General features: G+C 40.3%; 1 protein-coding gene across 4 annotated transcripts in view; it reads right to left on the reverse strand.

The window, feature by feature from the left end:
* The window catches only part of acsf3 (acyl-CoA synthetase family member 3), a 36,233-nt gene extending 13,458 nt beyond the window's left edge, over positions 1-22,775 (reverse strand). Inside the window, exons 1-7 of one of the 4 annotated variants that reach the window (XM_004543283.3) lie at positions 22,685-22,775; positions 19,417-20,224; positions 16,674-16,829; positions 12,762-12,916; positions 11,121-11,266; positions 7,054-7,151; positions 6,413-6,539 (exon numbers count right to left, since the gene is read on the reverse strand). In XM_004543283.3, the coding sequence (XP_004543340.1) occupies positions 6,413-6,539; positions 7,054-7,151; positions 11,121-11,266; positions 12,762-12,916; positions 16,674-16,829; positions 19,417-20,136 (1,402 nt within the window). In that variant the 5' untranslated portion in view covers positions 20,137-20,224; positions 22,685-22,775. Of the gene's footprint in view, positions 1-6,412; positions 6,540-7,053; positions 7,152-11,120; positions 11,267-12,761; positions 12,917-16,673; positions 16,830-19,416; positions 20,225-22,462; positions 22,661-22,684 lie in introns of those variants that run through there. The other 3 variants (XM_004543284.3, XM_076883502.1, XM_076883505.1) reach the window with 3 other exon arrangements.
* Between the last annotated feature and the right edge of the window lie 1,021 nt (positions 22,776-23,796).

A 23,796-nucleotide genomic window follows, 5' to 3' on the forward strand; every position in this document is an offset into this window, starting at 1 on the left:
AATTGCTTTATGTTAATGTTACTGATTATATTCCTGGCTGGACTGCCTTTCTCAAAGAAGATAACAGGCTGAAGCTGAGGATTGATGTCTGTCTCAGATCTGCCACGTTCATCAAGGAAATTTAACCGCTGTTTACAAGCATCCACACTCCACAGAGTCACACAAATCTAGTCTCATTCAAGACACAGTTTTGCCTTTGCCACTTTGGATTCATACCAACTCTTGCCTTTTTGCCTTTCCCTGGAACAGACAGGTGAACGAGGTAAGAAAAAGAATCAGGAGGGAACTTTAAAAATATTTTATGCATCTTCAGTTTACCAAAAACCCCAGAAAAAAAACCATCCTGTACACGATATGGTGTTTATTTACCTGCAACTAGTATTAATAAAACAATGGCCAACATGCGTCGACGTCTCAGCTGTAAAGTTGCACGGATGGCTGTTTGATCGAAGTGCTGCGGGGAGCGGGGCGTTGGATGAATCCCGTAGGGAGCACTGACATTGGAGTTAGGAGGACACGATGTAACTTGGGGTGAAATATGACATTGGGAACACAGAGAGGGATGGAGGCAGGGAAGAGGAGAGAACAGCTGGAAGCAAAAGACCAATGCACAAATGACTAGTGAAGGCTCTGCAGGATATGAGCCACACTCCTGTTTGTCTGTCTGCTGAAAATTTCCCCCGCAGATCTAAAGCTCACCTTTAAAGCTGAGGTTACATCTCTCTTGGTTGCACACAAGCACACACAAGCACACACAAACACACACGCACACCCATACTCAATCAAATGTGTCCTAACACTCATGTTTGGTGAAATGAGATTCTGAAAAACGAAGCCCTGCATCATAATACAAATATGGTAGATGCCAAAAAAAACCCAACCAAGTCCAAATTCATATTTTAACCACATTTGCAGCTTTTAAAAGAGCCATTTACCTCCCATTAAAACCATACTTCAAGCAATTTCGCATTAATGTTGCCAAATGAAAGACCAGACATCATGAAAGGATTGAGAGGCAGTAACACAACAGGACCATCATGAAAGACAGCCTCTCTCAAACCCTCCCCCCCGATGTTTCTGCAGTTATTCTTCAGCTGCTAATTTTGAGGTGGAAAATCTTTGCTGCAAAAAGTGGAACCTGCTGATGGCAGACTTGGAAAATCTCCAAGTAATCCAGTCTTGTGAACAAAAACAGCTTTGATAAACTGAATGTTTCAGCTCCTCAGAAATCACAGTGAAATAAACAAAGACGTGCTGGACTGAATGATCAGCTTGCTATATGGTGGGTCAAAGTCACTAAAACATATCAATAACAGAATAGACTGATTTATTCATTCAACCATTCATCTCTTCATGCCTGTCTTTAAGGGGGACACCAAGGTGTTCCCAAGCCAGCTGAGAGATACAATCTTTGCAGCATGTCCTGGGACTGCCCCGGGATTTCTTCCCAGCAGGATATGCCTGAAATACCTCACCTACAAAGCATCCTAGTCAGATACCTGAGACACCTTAATTGTCTCCTTTCCTTTTGTGGAGGCGCTACACTGAGTCCCTCCCGCATGACAAAGCTCCTGACCCAATCTATAAGGGAGAGCCCAGACACCTTTTAGATTAAATTCCTTTCCACCGTTTGTATCTGCAGTCTTGTTCTTTTGGTCACTACTCAGAGCTCGTATCCAGATCACCGCAACAGGCTGGTACATCACCCATGTTACTACAGATGCCACACCAATCTGTCAGTTAAATTCTTGCTTCGTGGATGTCTCACTTGTCAACAAGACCCTATGACGCTCTTCCACTGAGGCATCAACTCATCCCCAACCCCGAGTGGGCATGCCACACTTTTCCAGTGTGTCAGCCAAGACAGCCCCACAGCATCCAGAGCCTGAAGAAACCTAAATCTCATCCAGCCCAGGGGCTCAGTCAACAGGTTATTTTTTTTTAATTTGATGTTTTTATTTTACTACTTGGGTTAGATATGGCAGCTGACTAGTTTGCGTGTTTGTTTTCTGTCACAATGTTTAAAACGATTCATACAAAAATCTGTTTTTGTATCTCTGAAAAGCTGCTGGGAGCTCATGAAAGTTGCCCTAATAAACACCTTTCACACAGTTATGTAATTAAATAATTTAACCTCTCTGGGGCTAATAGTCAGATTCCAGGCTCAGTTTTATCCCAACTGCTCTCTGCAGCACAGCCAAACTTCTTATTAGTGAAATAAAAAATTCAAAAACAGCTAATGCTTAAGCTTCTCTTTCTTCCCATGAGTTCTGACTAATTTATGCATTCATAAATTACTCTTGGAGGAGTTCTGGGTTTTGTTTGTTGGCATCAACTAACGACTAACGAGCAAATCTGAAGCAACGCCTTCAGTCTCTCTTCTCACTGCTTCCATTGCCTTGCTGTATCTATATGTGTACAATAAATGGAACAACAAACGCTCTTACAGGCTTACTGGGTCAAGATGAGCTTTCTTTTTAGCTCTGGACAGCAGACAGACTGTATTGTAGAGCACAAAAGGAGGGCTAAAAAAAAGTGAGAAGGGATCAATGTGCTCAGAGATGTTTGTGAAGATGAGTGGAAAGAGAGAACACTTAGGTGACAGCTTCCCTATCGAGCTGTCAATCACGCTACACAGCACCTGTTAACTCTGGAGAAGACACCTTTGGCCAGCTGAGAACCTATTGATCTAAACTCCCACTCGTTCTCTGCTTCTCAGATTTCACATTTCTTTTCCCATCTCTCTTTGCTTTTGTCAGTCTCCCCTGTTAGCATTGTTTTTGCAAAGTTCAAACAGAATTTTTTTAAAGACATTTTCTCCTCTTGCACAAAGCAATTGTGGCTAATCTAAAAAGTGCATTTTTTCATTATGAATATTGAGGGCTGGTGTGCGTATTTTTCCTAACAGTCTTCCTAATGAGATACATTTAATCTAAAAATAATGAACCCAACAAAACACTGTACATTAACTCTATTGCCTTTCGACCTACACGACGTCTAATGCAAAGTTATTATCATTTTCTATTTTCTTATTCATTTTTATTACATTTTCAGTTCAGGTTCAGTTAGCTGCCAGAGTGGATTTTCGTTTTTGTTTGAAAAATATTGAATTTTTTACAAGTTTTTATTAGTTTAGGCATGAAGGCTTTCACACACCGGACGTGTAAAAGTAGCGTGCACATTTCATTTGCAAGAAAATTTCACAGGATGAAATAAAACATCTGGATTTCTGTTCCTGTTTTTGTCTGCAGCAGATTATTCAGATCGCGTCTTCTAAAATTTGCCATTTGCAATCCACTTTAAAAGTTTGTACATCCACGTTTTTACAGCCCAACTCCATAAAGAAAATCTTGGTAAGAAATTTCGGTTAGCAGCCACCTTTTCCCCCAACCAGGCAGTTAAATCCCAGAGCATATAGAAAAAGTGAGATACAGAAGGCCGCAAGAGATCAGCCCACTGTTAGCAAGCGAAAGATGGAGCGTGAGATTGAAACTGTGAAAGAAAAAAGTTGCTGTGTGAAACGTGGAGCAGGTGTAAGAGTAAAAAAGGAGACAGTGTGAGAAATGAGTTAAGAAGCTGGGAAGGAAGATGAAGTGCACAAGGTCTTCATCAAATTTTTGGACTTTGTCTTTCCCCCTTCTCCCTGCCTGCATGTGTATGACCTCATACCTGCTCAGTAAACCCACATCTTGGATATAGTTTTACTTACTAAAAATTCATATTTCAAAGTTTTCTATTATTGATATTTCAAATGTTCCAAAAGAAAACAAATAAACACAAGACAGAGTAACACTATTATAAGTTTATGTTTTTATGTCACTTTGGTGTGTTAAATAAATTCCTCAGTACTAAAGAGAAGAACAGAAAAGAAGCAATCATTTCGATGTAAACAGACAAAATGTTACTGTCCAACATTTTAAATGCACATCTCTTAATGACTGATGAGGGGATTCATATCGATTCAATAAATATTCACCTAAGTCGAGCAGGCACCAGGATAAAATGGCAAGCCTGTTTCAATCTAAAGCTCATAATAAACCTACCAGTATTTAATTCCCAGTAATAAACACAAATCTATAATGTTTTAATTGTTTGACTTGTTTTAATATTGCAGATTTCAATCAGCTCTGGAACCACAAAATGCTTCAAAGGCATTTGTCATGCATGCAGGAGGGCTGCCAAATAGTGCTGGGCCATATCGTACCGTTCACGGTAATACTGGTATGATGTTGGGCAACGATAAGAAAATGAAATATCGCGATAGAATATGGGTAAAACGCACATGCGCAGTGCCTTTGTTTTCATACGCACATGGCGAAAAAGCATGACAGTGACGGAGAATGAGAAGGGCGAAAGTGGATCTTTGAATGAAACGGATGAACCAGAATTGGTTTGTAAAAATGCTGCAACTTCAGTGGTGTGGAACTGGTTTAGCTTTCGTCCGTCAGATACACAACAAAGCACTATTTTTGGTAGCGCATGCTAGCGGGCCGTCGTTATTACCGTGTTTTCTGGAAAATACGGCACACTTAAAATCAATCCTTTGATTTTTCTGAAACCGACAGTGCCCCTTATAATCCCGTGTGCCTTATGTATGAATTCTGGTTGTGTTTACTGACCTCGAAACGATTTTATGTGGTACGCGGCGCTCGAAAATCTGTCAAATTTTTTAGTACGACTTTGCTAAGCTACGAAGCCAAACCGCTTGATGGATTGTCGGAGCATTACGACTACTGTAGGCAGGAGCCTGGCGGAGTGATACGTACTGTGCTTCAACATAATATTACTGTATTGTGTGTGTGTATAACCTCTTTTTAAGTTTTGTGGATGTTATACATGGTTATACTGAGGATATGTCAGCCAGTTTCCACTGGAAATGCCTTTTGGTTAAACTGTCAGCAAGGAATTTGCATTTGTGCTGTTAAATTTTTATATAACTTTAATGCAGATAAAAAACAGCTGCTCGTTTAAGTGAAAATAGGTTGATTTTTATTTTTTTGCATTAATAAAGTTGTGGAGTTTTAAAGTATTTTGTCTAGTCTCAATTATATCGTCAGTTATATCGTTATTGCAAATTTTCAAATGCATATCATGATAAATATTTTGGTCATATTGCCCTGCTCTACTGCCTAAGACCTGTGAACACACTGATTGGTAAAATCTGGATTTTTTTTTTTAAAATGTACTTGAGTTTATTCTCGAGCTGAGTTAAAACACAAAGAAAGCAAAACAATGTGAATTTCCGACACAGTTGCTCCTGTTTGAATCATCGATTCACCGGAGAATTGAAGAAAATCTGAATTTGAAATTTGAAGGAAAAAAAGCTGCATGTGTGTTGAAACTGGCATCAGCGAACACAGGCAGGGCAGGTAAGGTGTTTGATAGCTTCCAACAGAGTAGTCCACAGTGTGTGTGTGGCTTGAGGGACTGGTCTGTGGGGAGCTGATTGCACAGGCTCTCATTATGTGGCCAGTGGCTGTAATGGAGTGTGACAGCAACGTGCTGTGCTCTGGATCTCTGTCCTTCCAGCCTGCAAAGCCAATTAAACACACTCTGCCTTGCCCTGCTTCGTTCTCCATCACTCACTCCTTCCTTGCTGTTCCCCACTCCCGCCTCCACCACCATCGGCAGCTCCCGATCGCTACCTTCTTGGTCCCCAGAGTCAGCTTTGCAGCTGACTCTTTCTAACCCCCTCCAACACATCTCCAAGCTCAATACTTCAAGCTCCTTCCCAAATCTTTTGCTTCCTCCTCTTATTTCCTGTGGTCTACATGACAATTCAAAGCTCTGATTGCTTCTGCCCTTCTTCCTGCACTCCTCAGCCCCCCCCTCAAAACTAACCGAATGCCTGCCTCTCCCGCTGGTAAAGTATGGGTCTGTTTGGGGGGGGGCACAAGGGGAGAAGTGCTGGGCTAGAGAGAGGAACATCCTCTGATGACAGCTTCCCTCTATGCTACCACACACACACACACACACACACACACACACACACACACACACACACACACACACACACACACACACACACACACACACACACACACACACACAGAGCAATAGTTGGTTCTTCAGGACCTGGAGCAGTCACAACCACTTAGGAGGAAAAATGCCCTGCAGCACCAAAAACACACATAGTCCATTTATCACTCCCTCATAGTTCCCCAAAATGTGCGCGCGCACACACACACTGTCTGAATGTGTGACTATGTGTGTGCTTCCAGCATTGGACTCCTGGTTTTTAAGTGTTTAAAATCATGTCATCGTGCCCCGAAAGTACAGTGTGCAACACTGATGAAAAAATCTTATGACATCTTTCATCTCCTGTGAATCCCTCTGACAGTACAAACCATAAATGGTAGTGAAATGCACTCGCTATGCATGCATACTGCTGAGGAAGATGAGGGTTTGGTACCTGTCTTGAACCAGCCATCCTCAGTGAAAGACTCTCTGGTCTCCTGAGGTTTGTTAAAGTACTCTTTAAAAACAGATGGCCCTCGAACCAGAAGCTCCCCCTCTTTCCCCTCCAGACCAGGTCGTACCTGATGCATATACATGGAAAGAAAGGAAGAAATCAGGATAAATACATCACCGTGCTTAACAGCTGGTATGAGATGTTAGTCCTGATATACTGTGTTCGTTTTATATACTATCATTAAAAATCTGCACTGATTTTGTTTATCCAAAGGACATTTTCCCAGAAGTCTTATGATTTTCTTGGATATAACATAAGCTGTGCCGCCATGTTCTTTTTAAAGAAAAGTGGCTTTCTCCTGGCAATCCTTCCAAGCAAACGACACTTGTTCAGTCTTTTCCTAATATTACTGACATGAACTTTAACATTTAACATGCTAAGTCAGGCCTGCAAAGTCTGAGATGTACTTTTTCTTTATCCGTCATACAGTCTGACCTTGGGGTCTCACACTTGTTGGTCATCAGTTATTCAAGTGCATTTCATTAGCAACAGGAACAGGATTGCATTGAGTCTGATGCTAAACCTTTGTTTTCACATGATTTTACCTGATGACACCTATATATATTGAACTTATGGATTACCTGAGTCTCTTTGTGAGTGCCTTCCACAATGGTTGTATTAATTGTGTTATTCATAACAATCCGAACTTCCACACCAGGCAGCGGCAACCCAACAGCTCCTGTCAAACACAAAGAAAGCCCATGAACACAGAGAGAAGAGAATACACTTTGTCGAAGCAGAATGGGATGATTTTTGGCCTTTACAGAAGTGGAACACATATTCTGGCAATAATCAGTGAAAAAGCCATCAAAAGCATTCAGTGAGAGATTTTTAACACAAGAGTCATCTTCTCCAAGACAGCATTAGCCTCCATCTGCAGGCCAAAACTGGCCACTGGCTTGCTGAGCTTGTAAAACACTAAACTGAAAGCCATTCGTCTCAGTCACCACAAACCAGCTTACACGGACAGTAATGGGGATTTCTGGGCAATGCCTGATGCAGCCGTTTGCACAAACTTCAAGTAAACGTCAAGTAATAGAACTGTTTTTAGGTGTTTGTTTGCACTTTCAACCTGTTTCTGAAGCCTCCAAAAAAACAAACAAAGAAGAAACAAGGACTCAAGGGTACAGCAGGATTCAGTCCTTCAGTCTAATTTACTGCTGAGCACTTGACATGTTTTATTAATAAAGCACAGCAGCATGAAATGTTATAACTGAGCTGACAAGTATTAAAATACAGTAAGAAGTCTGTGTTAAAAAATCCAGTGTTCATAACTGTGAGGTGCAGTAACGTTTTAGAGAAAACTGTTACTAAAAAAAGGATTTCCACATTTCCTGACATCACCTGCTGTCTCCACAAACTGTGTGCAAGTGACACCTGGCGAGTTAAATAATTAAAGCACAAAAAAAATTCTCATTGGTCTTCTGTGTGCATTAATATTTGCACCTATATTTTATTTTATAGCCTGGTTTAGCTGGAGGTTTCTTCCTGCTAAAAGGGAGTTTTTCCTTCCCACTGTGGCCAAGTACTTGGGTGTTGTGTGATTTTTGTGGTTTCTCTGGATTATTGTCGGGTCTTCGCCTTACAAAAGGAAGTTCCTTGAGGCAACTGTTGTTGTGATTTAGTGTTACATAAATAAATGAAATAAACTGAATATTTTATATCATTTTGCAGACTAACATTTGCCCAATAAAAAGACCGTCAGGTTTTGAAGGATTCTATCAATTTTTATACAAACGGGCTTTTAATTAATTTTAACTTGTATGTCTGATCTTATTGTAAAGCACTTTGTGATTTTTATCTGTGAAATGTGCTATATAAATAAATTTTACTTACTTACTTACTATCAATTCAAACTGTATGAACTTTGGCTTGGAAAAAGTCACACCAACCCACACTTTGCAATCCGTCTCCCACCAAGGGCAATTATAACACTGAAAAAGTACACCATTTGAACCTATTAAATGTAATCACATTACTGCAGCGGTATCTAATAATAGCATCTAAATGTTGGGCATCAGGAGAAAAATCCTGTAAAAATTAATTCCTTATCTCAAGATCCTTTTTGTCCTTGAAAATGCAAGTGAAGTAACTCTGTACTTCTTACACAGGTAGAATGAGAATCCTACTACATCCTATTTATCATCACTTCATTCATTTTCTAACTACTTATCCGATTTATGGTCATCGGGAATAGTGTATTAAAATAACAGTTTTCAGATGCTAGCACGATTACCCTTAATTCACTAAAACTGAAAATGGATCCTTTTGATTGATAAAAAAGGCTGGGGTGTGAGAGCTTTTGTTTTGGCTTTTTAAGGTGGGGAAAAAGCTATGAACAACTGCTTTTATAAGACTGCCGTATCTACACTTTCTCTGTGAAAATACAGGGAAAAAAAGCCTGAAAAGTGGGACAAAAAAGAATCAAAGAGATGAAAGGGGCAGCAGCGTGAGATAATAATAAGATGGGGGGAAAAAATGAGGATGATCTCATATGTTTACATCTCAGGACAGGCAATATGACCTAGAAAGACACTCAGCTTTGTTAATATGAAGAGCTCCAAAAGTGTAAGCACCACAGCAAAATCAGGATAGTTACATGGCCTAAATACAGGAGAGAATTACTAATGAAACTGCTGCCAATAAGTTGTATTAAGAGCTGAAATGTCATGTGTTTAGCTGCTGTGGGGCGGGGGGGTGAGAAAGAGAAGAAGGTGAGAGTGAAAGAGAGATACCACTCCACTGCTCTTCTGAGAGGGTTTCCTGTGGTTGCTATTGATCCATTTTAACCTACTTAAAAGGCAAGATAGGAACACGCCAACTCAAACAGGCGCAGCCTCGTGCCTACATGTGCTCACACCGTCACACACACACACACACACACACACACACACACACACACACACACACACACACACACACACACACACACAGGCAGACATACACATACACTTACACAAATGCTGAGAGGAAACATCAATAAAAACGCAGGCCTCTTGAAGCCATTCTTAATAATCACCTGAGAGGAGTCGAACGCAGCCTGCTCGGTTCATGCCAAACATTCAGTGAGCAACAAACAAAACAATACCCTGACAAAACAGGCAGGCAGAGGATTACCACTTGCAAGCTAATTAGCTCTACCTGTAAGAGGAAGTGTTGTCTGGGGAACAGGAAAGGAAGAAGACGGTGGAAGAGAAAGAGAGGGAAAGAGAGAGAGAGAGAGACAGAGGAAGAGGGGATGACAGGAGAAGATGGCAACCGCCACTACTCTGACCTCATTTCCAGACCTTGCTTTTGTTTTTGCGTGTGTGAGGGAGGTGTAGTTGGGATCATGGGGTTTTACCTGACATCACGCCAGAGACAACTACCTTTGATTAAAGCACAACGCGTGAAGTTGAAGTACTCACTCAAACTGATGAGGGAGGGTCGAGCAACATCAGAGGTTTTTGGATTATATGTGAAGTAGAACAAAATTTTTGAGAGCATTTTCAAAGTGTAGTATAAACCGGGAACACTGGCTCAATTAAGCAAGGTTTGCTTTTTAAATTATTATTATTTTATGTCGTTCTGTTAAACCACACTGCCTTTCTATGTTTCCAGGATAAAGATTTCTAATATATATGTGTATACTTTTAACATAGAGTGGCAGAAATCAGTGATTGCAAGTTTGTTGATTGATAATCATACGTTACCAAATTGTAAACAGCAATGTCAACTCAATGTAGAGCTTAATTACTACACACAGGGAAAAAAAGATAATTACCCTCTTTCCTACAAATCTGAGACATTCGTTTTAGAAGAGAACAACATCCACAGTCACAAAGGCAACCTTGGTTGACTGCCAAGCAATCAAATATTCATCATCAATGAAACTGTGACTGACAGACACACTGATGGCAGTATGCTTGGCTAGTTGTGCTGTGCAGTATCTCAGTATTTGGTACCAAAAGATAAATGCACCAAATGACAAACTGATCGAGGGTTGGCCTGATTTAAAAAGAGAGCAGAAAACGCTGCCATTGGTTTGTCATTAAGGGTTTTCAAGAAAGATGCTGATAATCAGATGCCAAACCGATCTTTAAGAGGTTATCTGTATGGCCTCATTTCCTGCCATTGCTTCAGCAGCTGGTTTGTAACCTGACCATATTCTGCTTGGAAGAGCACCAAGACATGCATTTTATTATCAAGTTAGTATTTTGACACCTGAGGTTTCACAACTTTATCGTTATGCAAAGGGATAAAGGAGTTTTAAAAAAAAAACATACGCAGCTGGCGCCCAAACTATACATGTATCCGGTACTGACTTTGACATTCTAGACAGGTTTTTAGAAGATAATTGAGAATACAGATTTTTGGATGAAGCTAAAATTGTGTAATGCAAGTTTATCTAGCTGAGTGGCTCCAACCATTGTTTACAGGACTCTGCAACAGTGACACGTGGCAGATAAGAAGATAGTGGTGCAAAGTTAAGCAACGTGCAACGAGTTGCTGACTTGTTTGTGAAATACTTTGCCGGAAAGTTAACTAATGATCCCATGACTTCCCTTTTTAAGATAAGTAACACACATACACATGTAAAAAAAAAATTTCTTTCTTTACTCATATGTGTGTAAGGTGTGAGAGTACAAGTGCATCCACTTAGTTCAACCTGGGACGCGTGGGCCCTTGAGAGGGTTGGACAGCGCCATGCCGATCTCAGTCATGCCGTAGCGTTCGAGGAGTGTGTGCCCGGTAATCTCCTCCCAGCGCTGCAGAGTGGGAAGCGGGAGAGCAGCCGAGCCTGAAACCATCAGCCTGGAGAGAAAGGGACAGGCATGAGGGACACACGCCAAAAAACACATCTGCAGTTTATATTTTGCCTGAAAAACCTGTGTGAAACATGTAAATTATCTAATTGTTTGCTAATTAGAAACATCAATTTTTGTGCATCTTCTTACACGTCTCCAAGGACCTGATTTGTGAGAGTCAGTAAGCATAGGGTTGTGCCTTACAGTATTCTAGAAACTGCAGACTGTTTATGAAAAATATACAGAATGCAGCATGGGAGAGATGATTGGCAGCACAAAGGAAGCAAAATAAAAACACAGATGCCACACACACTTGTAAAAGAAACTGTGGCAGTGAAAATTATTAAGAAGCAAAACATGTACTGGAAATGTGGTGTGACATTAATACACCATCCACAAAGGTCAAAAGATTATCAAGTAGCAAGAAAACATAATAATGTAATAATAATGCATGCCACGAGTGCATACACACAGAAAGGTGACAAACAAATTACAAATGAAAAGAACTACAAGTGTCTCAGGGCCAAAATAAACTTTTAAAAACAGGCTTAATGCTTCTTGGGACTGACTTTGCTTCAGGTTTGAACACTTCAACACTTCTGGGGAGGAGCGCAGTCTGACACGCACGTCAACCACACCTTCATGTGGTTTTCAGCTCGGTAAAAGGAGCAAAGATGGCAAGAGAGGTGAGTTGGACAGGTACATGTTGTTGCTCCAAAAGCAGCTGAAATTGTTAACTGTGGTTTGATGCATAGATCATGTTTAGACACCTCCGCGGTCAACAGCCGCAGCTGCATCAGTCATTGTTACACAGAACTTGCTGAGGTAGTTGAAGCACTGAAAAACTTCAATTTGTCTCACAAATGAACTTTATTTTCCAATTTTGCTTTTTTGTCTTCTTTGAATGTGAACCGAAAACACTGCCAGGATAGGGTGATGGTCAATGGGCCCAATTGCTAATCACTAACGCATCTGTCAGTTAGCTGAGCTACTAACATACAGATGTTTGGAGCCCAGAGACTGGCTTACAGCCAAACTCAAACGTTTGTGCTGTCATATCCTGCTCTGTCAGGTAAAGTCAAGGCTTCAAGTTGAAGGAGTTTCACCAAAAATACTCTCCATCAAAGTCATCTGGACATAAATAAATACTAACAGGAATGATGAAGAGCCCAAAATGAATGAACTCCATAGCAACATTAAATTTCCTCTTTAAATTGCCTAAAGCATCCAACTATTGGGTGATTAAAAAAGATGATAATCTCCCAACTGATGACAAAATGCATTAATATTAACTTTAATTAAGCTCTATACATCCCTGTGAAAAGGACATTTAGGAAACACTGCATAAAAACCCTGCATTAAACCATTCAGTGCTACATTATAGTTGCTCTGTTCTTAACCATTTTGCCACCAATCAATATGTACTCATACATACATGGAAGTATTCACAAATACAGCTACTTGTGAGTAAAATCTTGTGGCACAGATTCCACAACCAGTACCTTATTCTCTCTTTGCAGACTGCTTTGACAAAGTCCTTCACATGAGGCTGTGTGAAGTGCTGATCATAGTACTGGATCAGCTTAGAGTAAATAGTTGGCACGGCCATGAACACATTAACCATGGGAGCCTTGGAGCTCAACAGCATCTCCCACACCTGTGGGGGGAGAGAGGGAGAGAGATAAGCACAACACATAACTGAAGAAGGAAGGAGGAGGAGGAGAGATAAGGAAAATAAAAGCAGTATATCTAACAGTGGGGCATTGCAGACTAAATTATTAAATCCAGATTCATTCCATTAGTTTTAGAGGGGAAAAAAAGTGACATTTTTTCATTTATTTGATGTAAATGGCAGAATAAAGTCCAGACAGCAGCCTCATATTAAACCTGTCAACATAATGCAGGAAAAAGACAAGCAAAAAATGCCCAGATTTCTAAAAGGTCAGGAGGAAGAAAATAGCCGGCTGCCCCGGACTGGAGCGGTATTGCCGGTCAATTAAAAGACCTCGTGTGCAGCTACTTTTGACAAATGTGCTTTTCGACTGCCACAAAAGGAGCCGCTCCCATCCTCAGCTGCGTCAGACGTGCCGCCTTCAACAGCGGCGGGCACTAATGGACGCAAACATGCGTCGCCAACTACATGCACATCTAAACATACTGTATGAAAATCACATAAACTCACTTGTTCAAGGACAAAGTCATTTTACACACCCGGCCCCGCCCACTCAACCTCATTCCTCACACACGCTCACACATTGCAGTAGACGGCAGAAGGATAGGACGACAGCATGAATTAAATGAAGGTGAACGACGGCTTCTCTAAGTCACTCCCCCCGCACCACAGCCCACCACCAGTGCCCCCCTCCAAGCTGTCTCCTCTCAGGCTACTCGATCTCACTTCTTCTTCATTCATTCTGCCTCTATTTTCCAAGTGCTCCGCTTTCACTCTACTTTCATCTCTGACCCCACATCCTCCCTTCATCCCCCCCCCCCCCGTCTCTCACCCCCCTATCTCACATTCACTTACCTTCTCTCTCCATTTCGTAATTTCCTGCTTCACTGCCTCTGCAGTCTCTCTCTCTCTCAGACACATACACACCTAGACACATACTCACACACAGAAAAATGCACTCTGTCCCATCATTGCGCTCACCTGAAGTAACACCACATCCTTCTTAATGTGCCAGCAATTTCTAAACTCTTCCTTCCACTTCTCTTTTGTGTGACCCTCACATCACAGACTCACCCAATCTATTATCTACTAAACTATCTTCCAATCACTTCCTCTGGCTCTAATAAAAACACAAGTCAAACACACAGACAAATACAGCTAAGATGATTAAGATATGCCAACAGTACAATTTAATCAAATCCCAATCCAGTCTCCCAGAGTAGCGTTACAGGCCGATCTAAAAATTGCAAGTAACCTGCGGTTCACGCGAAGAGATACAGAATAAAAGTTTGAAGAGAGAAAAGGATGATTAGCTGAGCGTGCCCTGACCATACTGGGTGGTGTCTATCAAGTGCAGTGAAGCGCTCCCACCAAGCCCACTCTAGGCGGGAGAGGAAGGCAATTTATGTCCGTCAAAGAGCTGGCCTCCACCTAGGGGACAGGATGCGGTGAGAACCGAGAGCTATGGCCTGCATCCTAAACAACTTCATGTGCCCTGCACTCAACGTAAGACCCGAAAACAGTTCTTCCCGAGAAGGCCCGATTGTTGAATGTCAATGTGCCAGCAGTGCTGATTCCTAAAAACTGTCAGGTAAGTTCACTCAGCTCGTCTGTCTCAGTAAAGAACATGTCTTTCAGTTTTAAAGTTTTACGTACTGGGAAAACATTTAAAATAATCTGGTCCTTAGTGGATCTAAAAATTGGGTAAATAAAACCTCAGATGAGCAACAATATGTGATCTTCCACTGTTTCATTTAATAAAAAAAAAAAAAAAACGAAACCAAACAGCAGAATCAGTGTGTGAAAAACTAAGCACAGCCTTACAAAACCACAGGAATTAAGAGCGTAAGTAGCAGCCAGATGCTGCTAATCAAATGCACTTGATTAAGCAGAAATTTTGGTAGCTTGCTGGTCTGGAGCATTCAGGTGTGTGTTAACACAATGCCAAGGTGGGAAGACATCAGCAGTGATCTTAGAGAAGCAACTGCATCGTGTTTTAATGTTCGAGCATTTCACTGACCTTACAGTGGAATAGACCTTGTTTTAATAGTCAAGTCATTAACATAGTAGTATCAGCTATGTAGTTAGCTAAGTTTTTAATTAGTGTTTGCAGGTTCCTACAAACAGACAGCTTTTTTATATTCCTCGTGGATAATAGCTTCAGCTGTAGGCAGATTACCACAGTCCTTGACAGCAGTGTCACATTATCGGTGTCGTAAATGCTTCATGTGAAGCAGAGGTGAAAAACATCAGTGTTCAGGTTGCCAGTGTGTCTGAATTAGCAGATAATAAAAGTTCCTGCTATTGACGTTGATAAGTAGTATCAGTTCTTATATAAGACTTATCCTAATAGTTGACTCTTCCTAGAGAAGGCTGACTGTAACAGAGAGCAACCAGCTATACAGAGTGGCATATGGATTCTTACAGCCAAACACTTTCAAAATGCTTTATCTGTCTGAACTAGACAACTGGTGTATGAAACATTATTTTTAAAATGTCAATTTCACTTTGAATTACAGAACAGGCAGTTGTGAGTATTTCCAAGCAGCATTCCCATCAATCAGGCTACTTAAAAAAATGCCCTTGCCTGTTAGAATTTAAAAATTGATGCCTTAGCCATCCCTCTTGAGGAAAAACAATGACAGTAATATTACATTTGAGTAGTTGCTGTGATGAAGCAGTCAATAAGAAATCAAATAAATTAAAAAAAGAAAAAAAATCCGAGCAACGCTGTTTGAAACCCAGGAACGCTATCTGCTCCCGTCAGTCTAATACAGTACACTTGAAAAAGACTTATCTGTGATTTACTTGATCACAATTCCTGCACTGAAAATTCCCGACACTATCTCCAGGCAAAATCAGAAGAAAAAGAAATCAATGCTGGCCTCTGCTGCCTAGGGTACCCTTCAGAGATCTTAGGGGATAGAAGACGATCGATCACTTCATCAATGTACTGTAACTTCAGGAGGAGGAGTATAAAGGCTCTTTTTTTTTCTCTGAAGATGAGAGAAGGGGTTTTGTGGTTTGGCACACAAGGTCAGGGATAACAGTTGAATACTGATAGCTATATTCGTCTAGCAATACCCATGTTGACAGATACACATTTTCTTTAAGGTCGTTTCTTTTTCATTCACCTTAAGTGTCATGAAGTGGTAGACTTCCTGACGTACAAACAAAGAGAGCAAAAAACAGAAAGGCACACACACACATACATTAAAAATTGTGCATTTACACTTCAATACAGCTACACTTATATACACACACTTAGCACCCCATCTTCCCCTCCCTTCTCAGGGCCAAACAAGCACTATCATCCTTCAATGTCAGCTCATCGATTGATCTGCTGCTTAAGTCCCTGCCGTGTGTCGGCATTGGTCAGATACAAAGCCACACAGGGCAATTCATCACTGAGCCCCAAACACTTAGTTTTGACAGTGTGAGAGGGGGAAAGAGAGGGAGATGCAGACGGAGAGGAGATGAAGCGAGAAGAGAGGAGCAAGAACAAAAGAGCAAAGGGAAAGGGAAGCACCAACTGAGAAAGAGGGATTCATGTGGAAAGAGGTAATGGTCTTTTTTAATCCATCAGGGTTGTCTGCAGAAGACCTCTCAATCTGAAAACTGTCTTTGCCTTATGATTAAGTTAGATGGAACCCTAAAAAAGCCACTTTTGTTCATGGGGGATAATAAAAGACACTGTGTACTGTGCCGAGAGACAGAAGAAGAAGAAGAGTGCATCTCTGACCTTCTGAGGATGGAATTCGGGAAGCATGACACAGGTGGCGCCCACCCAGAGTGGGCACAGCAGCTTGTTAACGACGCCATGAACGTGGTGGAGAGGCAAGGTGTGCAGGATGACATCATCTCTGGACCACGCCCATTCTGAAACCAGACACTGGACCTGAGGGGTGGGCCGGAGTGGGTTGTTAAGATGTCATATTGTCTTTACAATAAATTACCTCAGTCAGCTTTCACTGCTACAGACATTTGTTACAATGATCTCCCCTAAGCTGTCGTTTGGTGCACTTCCAGATGGCAAAATTGATTTTTGTAACTTATTTGAATTCTTCCCCATTGTCACAGTGCGCTATATGAGAGGAGACCAACAACAGCGAGGTTCAAATGAAAGGTTTTATCCTCAGCATACATGTTGCTGTTAGTAACAGGAGTATCAGGATCCCTGCTTTAACAACCTTGATCTTGATCCCTTTTATTGTATTTGTTTTGTTTACTGCATTAAAATTGGGAAAAATAACTTTTAAAAAGGCATTTTATTAAAAATAACATATAATTACGTGTCTGATTTACTGTATTTTTTGTGATGTTGTTTACTTGCTGAACTTTTGGCACCCAGCTAATTTCCACCTGTGCACGTATGAGGTCCGACAAAGTCAAGAGATCCCTGTGAAACTGGTTACAGCCAAAAAGCACAATAATACTAAAAATCATTATAACCTAACCCCACTCCACTCCACTGAGGTGGCTGCTGGTGTAGAAATCTGTAAACACCTCATCAACAGTAATTTCTCCCTCTGTGCTGGGCAAACAAAACACAAAAAAGAACAACATATTCTAAAGTTTATCATCGATGCTCTGCTGCTCTTAATTAAGGGTAGCTTAAACATCAGTGCAAGTCCAACATATACAGTTAGGTCCATAAGTTCTTTGACACTGACACAATTTTATAATTTTTGTCTATTCACATCGCCACAGATGACCACAAATGAGACTGAAGTGCAGATTTTCATCTTTAAATGTAATGCAATCCCCCATTTTCAGTGACTCAAATATAAGTGGACAAACAGACATAACACCGCTGTTGAGCTTTATTAATATTAAATTCTGAAAAAAGGAAAAGCATCTAGTTTTTTAGTCTATTAACTTTACTATAAAAATGATTAGTACTTTACACTTTCCATAATTCTCTTTTTAGTTTGATTTGCTCAAAAAATTTCATTTGAACAAATCTTTTTCTTATATGATGCTTCAACGCTGAAAGGCAAAAACATTTCCTACAATCACTCTAGTAATGAAACCATCAGACTAAGGACCTGCTTAGCATTACATGGAAATGGCCACGGTCATGTAAACAATACACACACATAATTTTTAAACTATGCCACCAATAAAAGTATTATTATTTATTAATTTTGTTAAAATGTTTCAAGGTCTAAACTTTGTGAAACCAGGACTTAAATATAGGTAAAAAAAACCCATCTAACTTCATATTCAGCTTATCTATTATTGGTTATATTGACACAAATCTCAGTGAGAACATCACAAAACTAACACATGCAGATCTATAAACTGTATCTATGATTTTCTTCTTAAATTAAAGAACTGTTTAGACACCCCCAGGAGACATATTCCCTGATTAGCATCACCCTCGTTTTTTCCCCACTGTGCTTCCTGAATAATCACTAATTTATGCCATTAAAGATCTCCTGAAGTTTTTCTGTGCAATTTTAAGTGAAACTGACCTACATGCCTGGCAGTGTGGAAAATTAAATCACTCTAAAAGGAGGCAGAACTTCACTTGAATCTGGTCGGTCTGGAAAACTGAGTGAGTGAATAATTAAGTGAGTCTGTCTGGTTTTTTGTTTTTTTATTTTTTGAGAGGTAACGTCAGGTTTTTTTGAAAAAAAAAAATGCCTGCAGTGAATGTGATCACTACGGTGCGCTGTGTCCAACATATTGTGCATAATGGTATTTAAAGAGATGAGCATCATGAACAGTGTCAGAGTACTAAATGTCATCAGGGCAAAAAACAAAAGACGTCTCCTGGTCGTACATGGCTGCTGGCTTGTGTTATGACTCTTTGAATCATTAAATTAATTCTGACATTTGTGTACATGAGCATCACCAACATGCATGTAGAACACTGAATCTGGTTGCCTGTACAAAATAACGTAAACAGAAATTTACCTTCACGTCTCCCCCCCCTCACAGGAACTTTAATTTTCTATGAAGTCACATTGATGGCCAAAAACATCAAATGATTTAAACAGATGCACTTCTGTAGTTTAATGCCAAACAAAATTATTCGTCAGGCCTTCCGTCAAATTTATTTTTTTCCCAATAAATGAAGCTTAATTAACCTTTTCTTTGTTTAAAATTTTCAGTTGTATAAATAAAACTGACTTTACAAAAGAAAAAATGTAAACAGAAATCCAGCAAAAACCTTCATTCCTTATAAAAATAATCTTTCCAAGCAACAATTATGAAATCTTACAATAAGATAGGACTTATTTTTTATTGAATACTGTTATTAAGGACTTATACATTAGAAGAACACAAATAAAACCTAAACATTTAATAAATAACTGACATAAACTGATTTTAGTTGTACATTCACATAGCTTACAGCAAACCATGAATGCACTGTTAAAAGGTCTAATTTAAGAGACCCATAACCCTATGATAAAAAAAAAGAAAAGCTAATAGCTTAATTTACTTTGGCTCCAGTGTAATTAATAGACATAATTTACCATTGCTTGGACGCTGCCGTGTGTATGCAGAACCCCTTTGGGTCGCCCTGTTGTTCCACTGGTGTAGATGATCATAGCTGGTAGATCAGCCCAGTCTGTGATGGCTGTCTCCTTCTCCTGTGCGTCTTCCTCACTTAAAGCATCCAGGTCAGAAGTAGGGGGCAGCTTCAGACACGGCAGCCCGAGCTTCTGTGCCAGAGGTTCGAGGGTTTCAGTGTAGGGGTCCGCTGCCAGCAGCAGCGAAGTCTGGGAATCAGAAATGATGTACTCCAGTTCTGCCGGTGGGTGTTTTCGGTAGAGTGGCACCGCCGTCCCACCACTCATCCAAGTGGCCCACTGTGCTACTGTATAGGAGGCATCATTAGCACACAGGAAGGAGACGCGTTTTCCTTCCAGACCTCCAAAGTCTGAGTTCAGAGCTGTACCGATTCTATTTGCAAGACCTAAACTGCGGCAGTACAGCTGCTTGTAACTGTGGCTACCACTGCTGTCTATGACTGCAAGCTTTTCTCCATACACTGGAGCTCTGGCAAACACCGGCTTCTGGTTTAGCCTTGATGAAGGTGCTGTAGTCCAGCTATGAGCCTTTCTCAGACCTGCCTGTCTTAAAATCCATTGCCCTGGCTCCAATGGACAATAAGTTAAGGAAAAGGCAGGTTTCCAGTGAGGCAAAGTCCACTTCAAATAGTGGCAAGTAGCGGTTATACATCCTGGCAGCATGTTTGACTTTTAGTTGTTTATACGCTCCACAGTTAGAAGCTCATTACGGCTCCATCATCAGTATCTTACATCTGCTCATAGTGAATATCTGTGGGTTGAAGTGAAAAACATTTGCGCTTAGTTTGATGAAGCAACACACAAAGTCATAAAGCCAATTAACTTTGATCACCAGGGATTCTTTCTGTGACAATTAACCATCTGATTAACCACTAGTTTTGGGTTTTTGTAGATCTGCTGGTTGATGGTTACGAATACAAAACAAGCGCACTGATGTGGTCAGCTTGATAAAATAAATAACTGTTTAATTAAGGAACAAAGAAGATGATCTGGTTCCACCAGTGTTTGAATTTTTCATATATTATTTCCAAAATAATTACAGGAATCACTCAGAGATACAGACAGTCACTGGCTGAATTACATCAGTACTACTGAGCACCGTTTCACTCAGTGCCAAAGTTTGGTAGCAGAACACATCTGGGATAGAGGAAGAAAGGGAGTGAGACCACGTGGCATCACTCAAAAAACACACAGGACTTTAGCACATCTGTCACCAGCGTATAAGAAATTGAACCCGTGAATGATGATAATGAAATTTTTAGTGAGACATCGACATTTTCTTCAGATCATTAATTAGGCAGTTGGATCGGTTGTTGTCAGAGAAACGGGCCTTCTTTCACTGTGTTGGCTGACATTTTAACGTGGCATTTTTACACTGGCTGCACTGAGATTTCTTATCAGCCTGGTATTTACAGTAAACAAGCACGCTGTGTTAGATAGTGTGTCTGCAACCTTAGTATCTAAGCATAGACAATGCTATTTAATATTGCAGCGTGCAAGAACTGTGACAGCCTCAGACACTATCAGACAGTTTCAAATGGTGTTGGTTTGACGTGTAAAATGTTGTGAATAAATAAAAAAATGCTTTAACTGAGAAGTTTTGACCCATTTTGTGAGATACATTTTTGAATGTATTATTTCAAAATAAGTAGAGTCCTGAAAAACACGCTGTGAAACCGCAGACGCTGGGCAATTTCAAATACCTGAGGCTAGTAACACAACCACTCTTTTAAAAAAGCTCTGAATGACTTTTGACCTGAGGCCTTTAATCCTCAGGGACTTGTACTGGGACACCACTCAGAGCTTTCTGACAGGTTGCTTCACCACATGGTAGAGCAGTAACAGCAGGGACTATAACATCCAAGAAAGGGTGGTGGCAATGCAAAAAATATAACTCATAAAGGATCAATCTCATTCACACAGCAGTCTGAGACAAACACACAATGAACATTAACCTTTGTACTCTATATAGTTAATGGTTTATGGGTCAATCCATGTCAGCTGACCAAATACTTTAAACTACAAGAATATACACTCTGGGATCATGAATGCTGCCTGAACATATGAATTAAACTAATGTTAAACTAAACATATGACTCTTTCTAAAAATTATTTATGGGAAGGGGGGCTGAACACCACCACAAGTTTTAGACTACAAGACAAAAGCCTTTCTAGATTTTTTTAGGTGGTTTTATATTTTTGGAATATCACAATAACTTGTTTTTTTGTCATAAAAACAAGAAAACATGACGAAAAATATATTATTATTAAACAGGCAATACAAAACCAATTCATGTTTTCCTATGAGCCAAGTCAGAGAAATTATGGAACATTCACACACTAAAACGACTTTTTTCTTTTAAGGAATGCAAATAAATAACAACTACAACTGGAATTAAAAATAAAAATATTTTTTTCTATAAAACTATGGTTGAGAATTCATCAACAATAATGACATATTAGCATAAAGAACTGATTTTGATTTGATCTTTAAGAAATTATGATTTGAATAGTTTCATGGTACAGAGTACACCTCATATGTGGAAATCAGTGTTCCCAATTTCAAGGCCTGGGTGTTTTATATTGACCTTTGCTACAGATTTCCCGTCACAGTAGCGGATATTTACCCGAATACTTAAAATTACTCAAGGAATTCTCTAGATGCATCTATTTGAAATGGCTCCAACTGATAGAAAGAAAAAGCTTGAAAATGCCCCTGACTTCAACAGAAATGACTTCTCCAGGCTGGGGATTTTTCTAAAATTCTAAAAATCGGTCAGTTAAGCTTTCACTGTTATAGTAGTTACTTAACATATATTGCGCTATTATTGTAAATTATTATTTAAATTATTATTTTAATCAATGATTAACAACATCGTGACTCTTTAATAGCATTAACATCATTCAGTCACTTGTCGACTTAAACAGCTTTAAACAGCAACACCGTGAAGTTACAGGAGGACGGACGATGACGAGGATGACCACCGACCGAAATAACCTCTTCATCTTAACGCCACTGTGCTCAGTCCAGGTGACTCTGACCGTCTCTGACTTTCACTTTATTCAGCGAGGACAGGTGACCGGACATCAGCCATGACATGAACGGTACACCTCCGCGTTTGACGGCTACAAACACAACGATATCTCGTAAAATAACACCCAGTTTCACTGTCTACACCTTTCTCTGTTAACTATTTCACTTTCACCTTACCTACAATAATAGTCGGCATTTCTTGGAGTGAAGGACAGTGCCACAACATTAAGCGTCCGGTTTGAAACAATAGTGGTTTAAACAGTTCCCGTCTCGTAAGTACACAGCACAAAGCCAGTTTCTGCAGGGTGGTTGACACTTTAAATACGCAGCTTTAATAACCCTTGAACAATGTTTTAAATGATTTTTAATGATCTTACTTTATTAGTCTACAAAATAAAAACTTACATAAAATAAAATGACAATCACACATTCAAAGCATGTCTGGATATAGCAACGCAAAACCTATGATCTTGTCTCTGCCTATCACTGTACTGCTGCTTTAAAACTCAATTAATTTTCCTATTTTGATGATTAAAGGGGCAAAACAATAATAAGAAATGAGTTAAATATCAGGCCAACAAAAATATAGTTTCAGATAACTAAATCCTTAATTATAAACAAACTAGCATGAGCTGTGTTTTTCTGTCATCCCGTGGTTATTAACTCAGCTTGGCAGTTGTTGGCATAACCTCCACCCACTTTACTGAGGACCTGCAGATCCAGTGGAGAAGCTGCTCGCCAGAGAGGAGGACACGGGAGGGGAGAGCGGGACGTATACGCAGCCGCTCCACACAGTGCTGTGTTTTAGATCACGTGCCAGTCCCACCACGCAGTGTGCCAACTAGCTTGGCTGGCTTCATCATCACAGTGCAAGTGGGCACATTCAGCCGCCAGCTGGCAGTCGCGGGCCTCAGATAAGAGAATGGTACAGACATGGCACACGTTCAAAAAGTTTTCACTTCCCTCCCCAAACCCCCTACACTGTAAACGAGGATGGCATGTTCCTAAAAACTGGAGCCTTTGTTTCTCAGTGCTCCCCTCCACTCTCAGGAATAGTGGCAAAGACCACTCGTTCCCATTCGCAGGGAAAATGCTATTGAAGGGAATGCTATGCTACCCCAGCAACTATGTAATTTCCAGAGAATCCTTTATTTGTAGGGAATTTGGAGTCTTCAGTGTTTTTCTGACGCAGATGGCGCTGCCAGATTTTCGAAGGATTCAACTCAAAAATGACCGAATGTCATCTCTGATGTAACGAAACAAGGCGCAGAAGACCCGTGTTTTTGGAT

Source organism: Maylandia zebra, linkage group LG1 (genome assembly GCF_041146795.1).
Source record: "Maylandia zebra isolate NMK-2024a linkage group LG1, Mzebra_GT3a, whole genome shotgun sequence".
In the NCBI taxonomy this organism is placed as follows: domain Eukaryota; kingdom Metazoa; phylum Chordata; class Actinopteri; order Cichliformes; family Cichlidae; genus Maylandia; species Maylandia zebra.